Source organism: Rattus norvegicus, chromosome 14, assembly GCF_021556685.1.
Source record: "Rattus norvegicus strain SHRSP/BbbUtx chromosome 14, alternate assembly SHRSP_T2T, whole genome shotgun sequence".
Taxonomy (NCBI): Eukaryota; Metazoa; Chordata; class Mammalia; order Rodentia; family Muridae; genus Rattus; species Rattus norvegicus.
This window is the reverse complement of record NC_141547.1, coordinates 67,111,558-67,128,105: the sequence shown is the minus strand read 5'-3', so window position 1 is coordinate 67,128,105 and position 16,548 is coordinate 67,111,558. Positions and strand designations below refer to the sequence as shown.

General features: G+C 39.4%; 1 protein-coding gene across 12 annotated transcripts in view; it reads left to right on the top strand.

Moving 5' to 3' along the window:
* Nucleotides 1–16,548, top strand: part of Slit2 (slit guidance ligand 2) — a 337,724-nt gene that overhangs the window by 304,338 nt on the left and 16,838 nt on the right. For all 12 annotated transcript variants that reach the window (NM_022632.2, XM_087583725.1, XM_087583727.1 and 9 more), the window contains 3 exon segments: nucleotides 9,723–9,860; nucleotides 9,950–10,190; nucleotides 11,376–11,506. In NM_022632.2, the coding sequence (NP_072154.2) occupies nucleotides 9,723–9,860; nucleotides 9,950–10,190; nucleotides 11,376–11,506 (510 nt within the window).

Genomic DNA, 16,548 nt, shown 5'->3' with positions numbered 1-16,548 from the left:
TGTAAAAACCTTTCTTGGAAATTCAAGACTCATAGTTATGAAATTTGAAGCCACTTTTTGATCATTCTGATACCTAAATAAATGTTAGGGACTTTACACATAGCATTTTACTTAATATTTAACATACCTTGTAGAGCTGACATTATACCATGTTGTAGATTGGAGAGGGACACTTGGATGTTAAGTGTCTTAATTGAAATGTTGTTTTACAGCATGTGAAATAATCCAAACATAGGAAGACAGATGATGTGGGATGCTAATTGCATTTGGAATTTTAAAAGTTGAGCTCATAGAAACAGAGCAGAGGGTAATGCCATGATTTAGGGGTAATGGAAGTGGAGGGACATTAGTCCCCAATCTTAAGAATTTATAGGGACATGTGTTCTGTGACCTATTGTTAACAGCACCATATATTTGCTAAGAGATGAGGTCATAATTGTTCTTACTATAAAAGTAAATGTGTGTGTGTGTGTGTGTGTGTGTGTGTGTGTGTTAACTATACAAGGGATACTAGTTTCTTTTCTTCATACTGTGACAATACCACTTGACCAAAACAATATGGAGGCACAAGCATTTACTCTGGCACACGGTGCATGCATGACCAGGTGGTTAGGGTGACAGGGGCATGAAGCAACATTACATCAACTACCAGAAAGCAGAGAGCAAGGTGAAGACACACTTTCATTCACTTTCCTCTCCTCATATATACAGTCGGGGATACCAGGCAAGGAATGGCACCACCCACTAGCAGGAGACCTTCCTATCTTAACCCATGCAGTCCAGATGATCCCTCATATGCATGCCCAGAAGCCCATCTCCCAAGTGACCGATGTCAAGTAGACAATACTAGCCATCACAGAAGAGTGATGAATATTTAATTAATTGTATTGTGGCTATTATTACACAGTATGTACATATATTAAACATCATGTGGTGAGTGTTGAAATATTTAGTTTCATTAAGCTGCAGAGAGCCCGTGGGCAGCACCCCACGAGCGAACTTGAACCTCGGGACCACAGGTAAGACCAACTTTTCTGCTGCAAGAAAGCTGCCTGGTGAGCTTGGGACACACGGAAGCAGAATTCCTCTAGGACCGGGCACGTTCTGTGTTTACCGGAAGTCCCACACCCGCGGATCCCGGCCCGCAGCAGCTCTCTGCCCCCAGACCCTGTGAGAGAGAGACCCAACCGCCTGGTCAGGTGGGCACTCCTGAGGCTGCAGAGCAGAAGAGACCACCAACACTGCTCAGCCCTGCCCACATCCCTGGCCCAAGAGGAAACTGTATAAGGCCTCTGGGCTCCCGTGGGGGAGGGCCCAGGAGCGGCAGGACCCCTGCCTGAGACACCGCCAGAACCTGAAGGAAACAGACCGGATAAACAGTTCTCTGCACCCAAATCCCGTGGGAGGGAGAGCTGAACCTTCAGAGAGGCAGACAAGCCTGGGAAACCAGAAGAGACTGCTCTCTGCACACACATCTTGGACGCCAGAGGAAAAAGCCAAAGACCATCTGGAACCCTGGTGCACTGAAGCTCCCGGAAGGGGCGGCACATGTCTTCCTGGTTGCTGCCGCTGCAGAGAGCCCGTGGGCAGTACCCCACGAGCGAACTTTAGCCTCGGGACCACAGGTAAGACCAAATTTTCTGCTGCAAGAAAGCTGCCTGGTGAACTCAAGACACAGGCCCACAGGAACAGCTGAAGACCTGTAGAGAGGAAAAACTACACGCCCGAAAGCAGAACACTCTGTCCCCATAACTGACTGAAAGAGAGGAAAACAGGTCTACAGCACTCCTGACGCACAGGCTTATAGGACAGTCTAGCCACTGTCAGAAATAGCAGAACAAAGTAACACTAGAGATAATCTGATGGTGAGAGGCAAGCGCAGGAACCCAAGCAACAGAAACCAAGACTACATGGCATCATCGGAGCCCAATTCTCCCACCAAAACAAACATGGAATATCCAAACACACCAGAAAAGCAAGATCTAGTTTCAAAATCATTTTTGATCATGATGCTGGAGGACTTCAAGAAGGACGTGAAGAACTCCCTTAGAGAACAAGTAGAAGCCTACAGAGAGGAATCGCAAAAATGCCTGAAAGAATTCCAGGAAAACATAAATAAACAAGTAGAAGCCCATAGAGAGGAGACACAAAAATCCCTGAAAGAATTCCAGGAAAACATAAATAAACAAGTAGAAGCCCATAGAGAGGAGACACAAAAATCCCTGAAAGAATTCCAGGAAAACATAAATAAACAAGTAGAAGCCCATAGAGAGGAGACACAAAAATCCCTGAAAGAATTCCAGGAAAACACAATCAAAAAGTTGAAGGAATTAAAAATGGAAATAGAAGCAATCAAGAAAGAACACATGGAAACAGCCCTGGATATAGAAAACCAAAAGAAGAGACAAGGAGCTGTAGATACAAGCTTCACCAACAGAATACAAGAGATGGAAGAGAGAATCTCAGGAGCAGAAGATTCCATAGAAATCATTGACTCAACTGTCAAAGATAATGTAAAGCGGAAAAAGCTACTGGTCCAAAACATACAGGAAATCCAGGACTCAATGAGAAGATCAAACCTAAGGATAATAGGTACAGAAGAGAGTGAAGACTCCCAGCTCAAAGGACCAGTAAATATCTTCAACAAAATCATAGAAGAAAACTTCCCTAACCTAAAAAAAGAGATACCCATAGACATACAAGAAGCCTACAGAACTCCAAATAGATTGGACCAGAAAAGAAACACCTCCCATCACATAATTGTCAAAACACCAAACTCACAAAATAAAGAAAGAATATTAAAAGCAGTAAGGGAAAAAGGTCAAGTAACATATAAAGGCAGACCTATCAGAATCACACCAGACTTCTCGCCAGAAACTATGAAGGCCAGAAGATCCTGGACTGATGTCATACAGACCCTAAGAGAACACAAATGCCAGCCCAGGTTACTATATCCAGCAAAACTCTCAATTAACATTGATGGAGAAACCAAGATATTTCAAAACCAAATTTACACAATATCTTTCTACAAATCCAGCACTACAAAGGATAATAAATGGTAAAGCCCAACATAAGGAGGCAAGCTATACCCTAGAAGAAGCAAGAAACTAATCGTCTTGGCAACAAAACAAAGAGAATGAAAGCACACAAACATAACCTCACATCCAAATATGAATATAACGGGAAGCAATAATCACTATTCCTTAATATCTCTCAATATCAATGGCCTCAACTCCCCAATAAAAAGACATAGATTAACAAACTGGATACGCAACGAGGACCCTGCATTCTGCTGCCTACAGGAAACACCTCAGAGAGAAAGACAGACACTACCTCAGAGTGAAAGGCTGGAAAACAACTTTCCAAGCAAATGGTCAGAAGAAGCAAGCTGGAGTAGCCATTCTAATATCAAATAAAATCAATTTCCAACTAAAAGTCATCAAGAAAGATAAGGATGGACACTTCATATTCATCAAAGGAAAAATCCACCAAGATGAACTCTCAATCCTAAATATCTATGCCCCAAATACAAGGGCACCTACATATGTAAAAGAAACCTTACTAAAGCTCAAAACACACATTGCACCTCACACAATAATAGTGGGAGATTTCAACACCCCACTCTCATCAATGGACAGATCATGGGAACAGAAATTAAACAGTGATGTCGACAAACTAAGAGAAGTCATGAGCCAAATGGACTTAACGGATATTTATAGAACATTCTATCCTAAAGCAAAAGGATATACCTTCTTCTCAGCTCCTCATGGTTCTTTCTCCAAAATTGACCATATAATTGGTCAAAAAACGGGCCTCAACAGGTACAGAAAGATAGAAATAATCCCATGCATGCTATCGGACCACCACGGCCTAAAACTGGTCTTCAATAACAATAAGGGAAGAATGCCCACATATACGTGGAAATTGAACAATGCTCTCCTCAATGATAACCTGGTCAAGGAAGAAATAAAGAAAGAAATTAAAAACTTTTTAGAATTTAATGAAAATGAAGGTACAACATACCCAAACTTATGGGACACAATGAAAGCTGTGCTAAGAGGAAAACTCATAGCGCTGAATGCCTGCAGAAAGAAACAGGAAAGAGCATATGTCAGCAGCTTGACAGCACACCTAAAAGCTCTAGAACAAAAAGAAGCAAATACACCCAGGAGGAGTAGAAGGCAGGAAATAATCAAACTCAGAGCTGAAATCAACCAAGTAGAAACAAAAAGGACCATAGAAAGAATCAACAGAACCAAAAGTTGGTTCTTTGAGAAAATCAACAAGATAGATAAACCCTTAGCCAGACTAACGAGAGGACACAGAGAGTGCGTCCAAATTAACAAAATCAGAAATGAAAAGGGAGACATAACTACAGATTCAGAGGAAATTCAAAAAATCATCAGATCTTACTATAAAAACCTATATTCAACAAAACTTGAAAATCTTCAGGAAATGGACAATTTCCTAGACAGATACCAGGTATCGAAGTTAAATCAGGAACAGATAAACCAGTTAAACAACCCCATAACTCCTAAGGAAATAGAAGCAGTCATTAAAGGTCTCCTAACCAAAAAGAGCCCAGGTCCAGACGGGTTTAGTGCAGAATTCTATCAAACCTTCATAGAAGACCTCATACCAATATTATCCAAACTATTCCACAAAATTGAAACAGATGGAGCCCTACCGAATTCCTTCTACGAAGCCACAATTACTCTTATACCTAAACCACACAAAGACACAACAAAGAAAGAGAACTTCAGACCAATTTCCCTTATGAATATCGACGCAAAAATACTCAATAAAATTCTGGCAAACCGAATTCAAGAGCACATCAAAACAATCATCCACCATGATCAAGTAGGCTTCATCCCAGGCATGCAGGGATGGTTTAATATACGGAAAACCATCAACGTGATCCATTATATAAACAAACTGAAAGAACAGAACCACATGATCATTTCATTAGATGCTGAGAAAGCATTTGACATAATTCAACACCCCTTCATGATAAAAGTACTGGAAAGAATAGGAATTCAAGGCCCATACCTAAACATAGTAAAAGCCATATACAGCAAACCAGTTGCTAACATTAAACTAAATGGAGAGAAACTTGAAGCAATCCCACTAAAATCAGGGACTAGACAAGGCTGCCCACTCTCTCCCTACTTATTCAATATAGTTCTTGAAGTTCTAGCCAGAGCAATCAGACAACAAAAGGAGATCAAGGGGATACAGATCGGAAAAGAAGAGGTCAAAATATCACTATTTGCAAATGACATGATAGTATATTTAAGTGATCCCAAAAGTTCCACCAGAGAACTACTAAAGCTGATAAACAACTTCAGCAAAGTGGCTGGGTATAAAATTAACTCAAAAAAATCAGTTACCTTCCTCTATACAAAAGAGAAACAAGCCGAGAAAGAAATTAGGGAAACGACACCCTTCATAATAGACCCAAATAATATAAAGTACCTCGGTGTGACTTTAACCAAGCAAGTAAAAGATCTGTACAATAAGAACTTCAAGACACTGAGGAAAGAAATTGAAGAAGACCTCAGAAGATGGAAAGATCTCCCATGCTCATGGATTGGCAGGATTAATATAGTAAAAATGGCCATTTTACCAAAAGCAATCTACAGATTCAATGCAATCCCCATCAAAATACCAATCCAATTCTTCAAAGAGTTAGACAGAACAATTTGCAAATTCATCTGGAATAACAAAAAACCCAGGATAGCTAAAGCTATCCTCAACAATAAGAGGACTTCAGGGGGAATCACTATCCCTGAACTCAAGCAGTATTACAGAGCAATAGTGATAAAAACTGCATGGTATTGGTACAGAGACAGACAGATAGACCAATGGAATAGAATTGAAGACCCAGAAATGAACCCACACACCTATGGTCACTTGATTTTTGACAAAGGAGCCAAAACCATCCAATGGAAAAAAGATAGCATTTTCAGCAAATGGTGCTGGTTCAACTGGAGGGCAACATGTAGAAGAATGCAGATCGATCCATCCTTATCACCCTGTACAAAGCTTAAGTCCAAGTGGATCAAGGACCTCCACATCAAACCAGACACACTCAAACTAATAGAAGAAAAACTAGGGAAGCATCTGGAACACATGGGCACTGGAAAAAATTTCCTGAACAAAACACCAATGGCTTACGCTCTAAGATCAAGAATCGACAAATGGGATCTCATAAAACTGCAAAGCTTCTGTAAGGCAAAGGACACTGTGGTTAGGACAAAATGGCAACCAACAGATTGGGAAAAGATCTTTACCAATCCTACAACAGATAGAGGCCTTATATCCAAAATATACAAAGAACTCAAGAAGTTAGACCGCAGGGAAACAAATAACCCTATTAAAAAATGGGGTTCAGAGCTAAACAAAGAATTCACAGCTGAGGAATGCCGAATGGCTGAGAAACACCTAAAGAAATGTTCAACATCTTTAGTCATAAGGGAAATGCAAATCAAAACAACCCTGAGATTTCACCTCACACCAGTGAGAATGGCTAAGATCAAAAACTCAGGTGACAGCAGATGCTGGCGAGGATGTGGAGAAAGAGGAACACTCCTCCATTGTTGGTGGGATTGCAGACTGGTAAAACCATTCTGGAAATCAGTCTGGAGTTCCTCAGAAAATTGGACATTGAACTGCCTGAGGATCCAGCTATACCTCTCTTGGGCATATACCCAAAAGATGCCTCAACATATAAAAGAGACACGTGCTCCACTATGTTCATCGCAGCCTTATTTATAATAGCCAGAAAATGGAAAGAACCCAGATGCCCTTCAACAGAGGAATGGATACAGAAAATGTGGTACATCTACACAATGGAATATTACTCAGCTATCAAAAACAACGAGTTTATGAAATTCGTAGGCAAATGGTTGGAACTGGAAAATATCATCCTGAGTGAGCTAACCCAATCACAGAAAGACATACATGGTATGCACTCATTGATAAGTGGCTATTAGCCCAAATGCTTGAATTACCCTAGATCCCTAGAACAAAGGAAACTCAAGACGGATGATCAAAATGTGAATGCTTCACTCCTTCTTTAAATGAGGAAAAAGAATACCCTTGGCAGGGAAGGGAGAGGCAAAGATTAAAACAGAGACTGAAGGAACACCCATTCAGAGCCTGCCCCACATGTGGCCCATACATATACAGCCACCCAATTAGACAAGATGGATGAAGCAAAGAAGTGCAGACCGACAGGAGCCGGATGTAGATCGCTCCTGAGAGACACAGCCAGAATACAGCAAAAACAGAGGCGAATGCCAGCAGCAAACCACTGAACTGAGAATAGGTCCGCCGTTGAAGGAATCAGAGAAAGAACTGGAAGAGCTTGAAGGGGCTCGAGACCCCAAAAGTACAACAATGCCAAGCAACCAGAGCTTCCAGGGACTAAGCCACTACCTAAATACTATACATGGACTGACCCTGGACTCTGACCCCATAGGTAGCAATGAATATCCTAGTAAGAGCACCAGTGGAAGGGGAAGCCCTGGGTCCTGCTAAGACTGAACCCCCAGTGAACTAGACTATGGGGGGAGGGCGGCAATGGGGGGAGGGTTGGGAGGGGAACACCCATAAGGAAGGGGAGGGGTTAGGGGGATGTTTGCCCGGAAACCGGGAAAGGGAATAACACTTGAAATGTATATAAGAAATACTCAAGTTAATTAAAAAAAAAAAAAAGCAGGCTTAACAATGAAGCCAGACTGGAATATGAATTCTATTTAACTGCAAAGTCAAAACTCAGTAGATAAAAACATGGTTTTCTGTCATGTATATATACATATGTGTATACATACACATAAAATAGAAGCAAACCCTTCTTTAGACTCAAAGGTAACATACTCATGGATGCCTTATTATTTAAACCGAAGAAGTCACAACAAAAGAGTGCTCTGAGGGACAAGAGTATGAAGAGGTCTATCACAAGTGTTATCCCATCTGTGGCCATACCTGTGCAACTTCCAATGTCCCCATAGCTTCACAACACATATGAGACTATATCCCTCATCCATGAAACGCCTAAAACACTGGATGCTGCTAATCCCCATATACCCTCTTTTCCTCCTGTACTTATTAAATATTATAGAATGAAGCTAGCAAAGGACTTCAATAAGAGATGAACAGTAGTTAAAAACAAAACTTTTAACAAGTTTTCACCATAATAAAAATTCCGTAGAGGTATTCCCTTGGTCTCTAAGGACTCAACTGTACTCTGTGCTTTCGTATGATATGTGAGATGATGCTGTGCCTACAAGATGTGGGCAATAGGCCTGGTCATATTGAGTATGGCTGCTACCTAAGGGTTTCCTAAACACGTTTATGGCAGTGCTGTAAAAGTGGATGATTATTAACACCTTGCTCAGTTCCTGTTGGAGAGGTGTGGATATCCAGCATGGATAAGTGGATGATAAGTATTCAGGGCTGGACAGAATAAACAGGATCTAATGTCACTGAGAAGGCTACTGCTTTGTGTATCTGAAATTTTGTGAAAATTTTACATCATGAGTAGCTGTTACCATGATTAATTGAATACTACAATGCTCTGTAAACCATTACATGTGCTGTAAGACATTTTCCTGGAGGACCAGAAAGTCCTGGTTTCCTTAATAACCACTAGATTTTGCACTGCTCAGCACCAGAGCCCAGTTTTTTTTTAAAGGGAACCTTGAGCAACTGGTTATCCTACAGTGTGGTATACCAGCTCGGGGTCAAGGGTCTAGTCAGATTCCTAAGATCTACTTCCCACAGAAGGCACTTAAAAGGGTATGTTATGGGATAAAGGCTTGAGCTTTCTCTCCTACAATATTGATACCTGTGCAAGGGGACAATGTTATCACTGTATCACAGCTCTGTGGAATGGTACTATGTGTTTACTGAATCCACATTCTTAAAAGGCATAGAAGGATGGCAAAGATGTTCAAAGAGTATACTCTCCATTTCCTCAGTCTGCCATCAGCAATAGAATGGATACCGGAGTGAAGAAGCTAAAAAAAAAAAAGTAGTGCCCATAGAATTAATCTCAGAAATCTTGTACTGGATCTAATGTCACAGTCCATCAAATCAATGGAACTCTTCCATAATCATTAATTAAAACTCACAGTGTCTGATGTAGTTAATTTTATTTCCTTACATTATATTCTTTTCTAGTGTTATATAGTCCATGACAAAATAAAACTCTTACTACTTTTAAAATATACTTAATGGTCTTTGTAAATTTGCCAGCCATGGTAGCATATGACTGCAGTCCTAGCACTCGGGAAGGACAGGTAGAATGACTGCAGCATGTTTAAGTTTACACATAAGACTGTCATCATCCAATTAGACAATGGAATTAAAAAGAACAGAAAATGAGGACGCTGTAGACAACATAAGGAGAGAAAGAGAAGAAAAGGCAGAGTGTAAAGAAGTGCGGAAGAAACCTTGGTACAGTGAGTTATTTGTATCTGGGTGTAGGATGCTCCCGATCATTAAGGAGTTAATCTTTCCTCTGACTTCAAGTAAGACAGCCATGCCTCCCAGTGCAGCCTATCCTATTGCACAAACATCCATCAATTGGAAGGACTAGACTGTTGTAAATAAGTTTCCATATCGAGATGTTGCTATTTTGTCCAGATGAAATGCCATGGCTCTTCATGATCTTTTGGCTCAGTCAAGTTTGAAACGTTATCTCCTTGTTGAATCAGGTGTGACTGCACTCCGGGATACATTGGTGAGCACTGTGACATCGACTTTGATGACTGCCAAGATAACAAGTGCAAAAACGGTGCTCATTGCACAGATGCAGTGAACGGATACACATGTGTCTGTCCTGAAGGCTACAGGTGAGAACATGAGGACGTGTGTGTGTGGTGAGACATCTCTAGGGCTCTAGCACATCTAGTCTAACCTAATGTTTCTTTGTATTTGCTAGTGGCTTGTTCTGTGAGTTTTCTCCACCCATGGTCCTCCCTCGCACCAGCCCCTGTGATAATTTTGATTGTCAGAATGGAGCCCAGTGTATCATCAGGGTGAATGAACCAATATGCCAGTGTTTGCCTGGCTACTTGGGAGAGAAGTGTGAGAAATTGGTCAGTGTGAATTTTGTAAACAAAGAGTCCTATCTTCAGATTCCTTCAGCCAAGGTTCGACCTCAGACAAACATCACACTTCAGGTGAGAGATCTCCACCCTCCCCCAACCCCCCACCCCCGAGCTGGACTGATTGGGAGATACATTTAGCTGCTTGAGATAGGAAATAAAGAAAAGCTTCCTTAGTGAAAAGCATCAGATGTTTTCCTTTCAATATTTGTATGTTAATTCATTAAAGGGGTGGGGGTGGAGACTGGGCACCGAAGTTGCCACTCATTTGACAGTTTGAGTGAAGGTGTTTTGCCTTTAATTTTTATGGCCGTGCCATTCCTTCCTCTGCACACCGGAAAGGCTTTTCTTTAAAACCTGCAGCTGAGATGCACACGGCTGAGACACCACCCCTTAACTTGGCTCTCTATCATCTGCAACTCTTCACCCAAAGCCTTGAGAAAGAGCCATAGACAGTTACCACTAAGGAAGTCATTCATGCCCCTGAGGCGTGAGTTATACCAGACTAGGGATAATAAATGTAGAGTATTTGGACAAATTGGGGTTACATACTTGTTTTATCTGGTAAGCAAAATTCTTTAATATAGTTTTAATTTAAAATATATATTTTAAAATTTATATTTTTGACCCACTTCTTCCAGCCTTTCCTCCTTGTATTTTTTTTTTACCCTGGCACTGACAATACAGGCATGGCTTCTGAAATTACGGAGGGAGGATCCTGGGAGGGAGCCAGATACCCTTTAAGAATCTCTCTCTATACCATACACCTTCTCATGCTTGCCACATTGAAAAATTATGTAAAGTACATTGGTATTAGGACTTTTAAAATCTAACTTTCACGTAAGTCCTTTAATAGCCCCCCAAAGAAGAAAGTAATATTAAAGCAGATATTTCCTATTTCTCCCTGCATGCATATATATATATATATATATATATATATATATATATATGCCAAGAATAAAGCTTAGAGTAGGAGAAAAAATACAGATACACAAAATTTTCTAGAAAAGACAATTCTGACATTACCTCTAACAGATTTACTTAGATATGTATTACTGGTTTTCTTAATTATTTATAGATTTATTTACAACAGAACAATTACCAAATTGTCTTTAAGCAGCAATTTCAACAAACATTTTTTTTCTTCATACCCACAAGACAAGCCATAATGAAAATTCCCCATTCACTTATCAACCTGTTTCTTTGCATGAACACATTTGGTTGACTGTGCATCCTAACATCAGGGCTACCTCCTACTAGATTGCCACAGATGAAGACAGCGGCATCCTCTTGTACAAGGGTGACAAGGACCACATTGCTGTGGAACTCTATCGAGGGCGAGTTCGAGCCAGCTATGACACCGGCTCTCACCCGGCTTCTGCCATTTACAGGTGAAGATCTCTCAATTACTGGTAAAGGTGAAAAAACGTATTCAATGAAGAACTGCTTCTCTTCTACAGTTGTATAATGGGAAGGGATGGGGATAATTGGTGATAGCAGATGGCCTAGTTTTTTATCAACTGCTGAAGCAGGATACCTGAGATCTAGGATCTCATCTTGCAAAGAAGTTCCTTTCAGCCATATTCTATAGATGAAGGAAAGGGGGGAGGAGAATGTGCTAGAGAAAATGGGAGGAAAGGGGGCTACTCGCCCTCCCTTGGGGACCCACTCATGCTAAGTAACCCTCTCCCTGAAGAGTCAGACAATTCCCAGATGAGGACGGAGTCCTCATGGCCTGATTATCTTGTAGCTTCCCTATCCCCTACACTTGAACATTGCTGCATTGGAGGTTATATATTTTATGAATGAATTTAATGGCATACTCAAGCTATGGCAGTCAGCGTCATATTACGCTTAGTACCAATAATCCCTGATCATGCAGCAGACATCATTTACATGCATAGTTTTCCCAGGCAGGTTAACTTAAATGAATTAAGTGAGTAAAGTGTAGGGAAAGACTAAGTTCTCACTCTTATTCTTTAAGAAGCCCCACATTGTAAGTGTATTTTCCTCCATGACAAATAGCTTTGGGATAGGCAATGCGATACAAATGTTGCAGTACAGGGAAGTAAAATCAAGTCTCTTTCTACTCAGTTCTCCTTGGATGCTGCCAAGTAAAAATATGATTCAGAGTTTATTTTTCTTTTGTTTACTCAGTGTGATTTTTTTCTTCTTTAAATACTGATTCATATTTACATTGATGTTGTTACTGTTTCGAGACAGGGTTTCTCTGTTTAGTCCTGCCTATCCTGGAGCTCATTCTGTAGACCAGGCTGGATCCACCAGCCTCTACCTCCTGCGTGCTGAGGCCACCATGCCCAACTTGATTCACATTTAAAATACTGTGTTTATGAACAAAACACATCTGTAGGCTAACTACACTTGGCCACACGTGACTAGATGTTGATTATGACATAAAGTATAGAAAGTGATCTCAATCTTGTGGGTGTTGTCTATAAATATGGAAATGTGTTTCAGAAGCCTTCTTAGCTCATTGGCTCCTTCAAACAGTTCTGAGAATGTAGATGCCAATTGCAGCCATGAGTAGAATTTGCTCAGTCCTTCTGGTGGTGAGCTAGGCCATGTGGGACTATTTAGAGCAGGAAAACAGACCCACAACTATTGGTTTTTTAAAGTGGAATACAATGGTTATTTCACCTCTAAATGTTGGTGAATTATAGCCAACATTTTGTATCATTAACCTTTAAACTATATAGTGTTTCAGTTCATAAATTTGCAGTCCATTTTGTTTTACTTTATTTTTTTGCTTTTTGATGACAGTGGTGTACTACAGAACCATTCCAAACCATAATCAAGATCCTTGAGTTGGTATATTAAAGCTAACATTCACATAAAATATACCAAATTATTTCTGGATAAGTTGGAAGAACTCAAGTGATTTTCCCAAATGAAGACTCACTGGAAAGGCCTTTTTTGTTTCATTCTATGTTTATTCTCATTTTTACCCAATGCAAAATAGCGTATGTCCTATGACAGTTATAAAAATAATATTATGTTGCACATTCTCCACTTAAAGCCAAAAGCTCATGTTTCTATTAGAAAATTATGTAATAGAGACATGTTCCTTGGTCTTGACAACAGGTTCTATTTAATCCTTGTATTTCAAATTAAAACATGCAATTTGGACAAGTTATTACATTATTTCATAGTTTAAAAAGGCAGGCAACAATTAAGCTAATGGTCGGGTATTATATTATATTAAAGTGTACTTGAATATTAAGAACATCATTAATATTCTAAAAACCTAAAGGTAGAAAGGCAGGGACGAAAAAGTGAGAAAACCTTAGCAAGAAATTGAGGGATTATGAAGTTATAATACTCATTAAAAAGAGTGGAGGCCAGGTGTGGTGGCATACATCTTTAATTCTAGCATTTGGGGAACAGAGGCAGGCGGATCTATGGGCATTCAATAGTCCAGCCTGCTCTACATAGAGAATTCCAGGACAGACAGTGCTGCACAACAGAGAGACCCTGTCGCAGAATACATAAATGAATAAATAAATAAATAAATAAATAAATAAATAAATAAATAAATAAATAAATAAATGCATGAATGATGTCAGAAAAGAGTTAAGAAATAGGTATTTGTGTTCTAAGAATCTACATAAAGTATAGGTGGACCTGAAAAGAGAGGTTGGGTGGAAGAGGGTTCCTGCCCCAATTCCACAGCACATTGTTTTGAGTTCTGAACCATTTGGATGTGATCAGCACTCATAGAATGCTGAAGTAGTAGAAAAATGTGCTCCTAAAATTGTCCCTTTAGGCACATTTCATCACCTGTCTGGTCCAACCATGCAGACAATAAATATAGTGCTGTCTTGTGAGGTTACACTGAGAAGTAACAAATAAACAAAATATTTGGACAATTAATATAAATCAGTAAATAATAATAGCTACTGGCATCATAGATTCATCATTTCCCAAAATGAATTTTAGAAGGAAAAGGTTACTTCAGTACAAAGATGTTTTCCTTCTGTTCTCCATCCACGGGCTGGTTTCTTGGCATCCAGCATAGGGCGGGTTTATTTCTAATCCTCCGTTTCCTTCCAAGTTCCCTTTGCAGTTTAACACTACTCTAGTTTTATAGCTTATCTTCAAAGGACAGAAAATGGCATAGCCTTCGTGGCTGTTCCTCCCTTTCTAAAAGTTATGAGTGAAAGGTGCTATTTCTCTATTACTTTAGTAAAATAATCTATCAGTAGCACCATTGCAATTGGCTCCTGGGAGGCACTTATGAAATATCCAGTTAAATTGAATTTTCAAATAATATTTCCATTCAACTTTATATAACATTATGAAAAGTACACACTGTTGCTTTAAAGGACATAATTAAATATTCTTATTTTAGATAACTGTTTTTGTTTGGTTTGGTTTCCTTGCTATAATTTATGATATATAAATTTTAATTTTCTGAGTAACATTTTCTACATTATATATTGCTTAATGCTCTATGGGAAAATTGCATTTGGAAATTAATTTTTTTACTTCAAGTATACTTTATCATTTGATTGATTTCTTCTCAACTTGGATTAAAATGGATGTTTTTTAATATTAGGGAAAAACAATCACATATGTGTGTTTTGTTCCTGTAGGATTATTTTTTTTAGTTTAAAAAATTCACTTATTCACTTAAATTCATTTAAAATTCACTTAAAAATCATATATGAGTTATTGTGACAAATGGATTAGCAGAAGCGGAAGGATATCACAGGTCAGACCTTGATTGACAAGTTTTACTTCGAAGTTTGTTTTCCAATCTAAATAGAATATTGTTTTAAATGAAAAAATGCTATTTTTCTTAGATGAAACAAAGGTGATTTTGCTAGGAAAATAACAGCTCTGTAAACTTCGTCAACTACTATTAGAAATTATGAGGGCAAGATGTAGCTCAGTGAGTAGGAACCCCGGATGTTCCTCTAGAAGTTTGCCTGCATCCACACTAAGAAAACTTAGAACCATTGTACACCCAGCTCCAGGTCTTTAGTGCCTGTGGCCTCTACAGCCATCTAATGCATGACCACATATGCACACAGAGGCACAGAGGCATAAAATATAAAAATAAGAACTAAAGCTTTAAAAACATAGGACAGTTAATATACCTTTATGAATATTGATGAAAAAAGATAGAGTTTTTTTTTCAGTACAAAGTAGTGCATTTTATCCACTTATTTCTTACATCATCACAGAGGACTGTAACTTTTCTTTAAGATATTGTACTGTCTAGTTTTGTGTGTCAACTTGACACAACCTGGAGTTATCACAGAAAAGGAGCCTCAGTTGTGGAAATGCCTTCATGAGACCCAGCTGTAAGGCATTTTCTCAAGTAGTGGTCAAGGTGGGAGGACCCAGCCCATTGTAGGTGGTGCCATCCCTGGGCTGGTGGTCTTCGGTTCTTTAAGAAAGCAAGCTGAGCAAGCCAGGGGAAGCAAGCCAGTAAGTCACATCCCTTCATAGCCTCTGCATCAGCTCCCGCTTCCTGACCTGCTTGAGTTCCTGTCCTGACTTCCTTTGGTGATGAACAGCAATGCGGAAGTGGAAGCTGAATGAACCCTTTCCTCCCCAACTTGCTTCTTGGTCATGTTTGTGCAGGAATAGAAACCCTGACTAAGACAGATATTTATAGACTCCCAGCATCTGAAATATAGTCAGTAGTGGGAGAGGCTATGCTGGGGCCCTCCACTCCTTTATGATTGGGGGAATCCAGGGTCTGAAATTTTGCATGTTCTTACAAACCCAGTCACTGCTCTGTTCTATGGAGTAGACTTGAAGAACAACTTGTGCTAGTGGAATCATTTAAGCTGTTTTGTGAACTCATAACATGCCTAAGACACATATTAGGCTTGTTGCTGTTTTAATATCAACCATGTCCACAATATTTCTATCACCACAATCTTCAAATGCTACAAATATAGGTTTATTCTCCCTAATGACTTGTTAAACATTTGCTAACATCCCTAGCCTATAGGTTCCAATCTGTAACAACAAATGAAGTGAGCTGTGTAACCAATGATCAAATGCACGTTCTGGAAACATGTTTGGCTTTTTAATTTAGAGAATGGTACATAAAATGACCCAATAATAATGTCATGAAGGGTTGGGAGAATGAATGAATGCATAACCATAATACTATATTCAACACTATTCAGAGGCTAAAAGTACATTATAATTCTCAAACACAATACTAATTTACTGCTTATCAAAGCAACTTTCTTTTAACTGATATTAACATAAATTTATAGTTTTTTATAAATTTTTAAATGAAAAGCATATCCTCCACTCTTTCAATAAATATTAATATCATACACAAAATTATATAGCTTCTCCAGAAGCACTGTGAAAGATTTGTCAATCAGAATGCTGTACCATAGTGGTGTACAAAACTATGCATATAGGAGACTGTTATGATTCCATG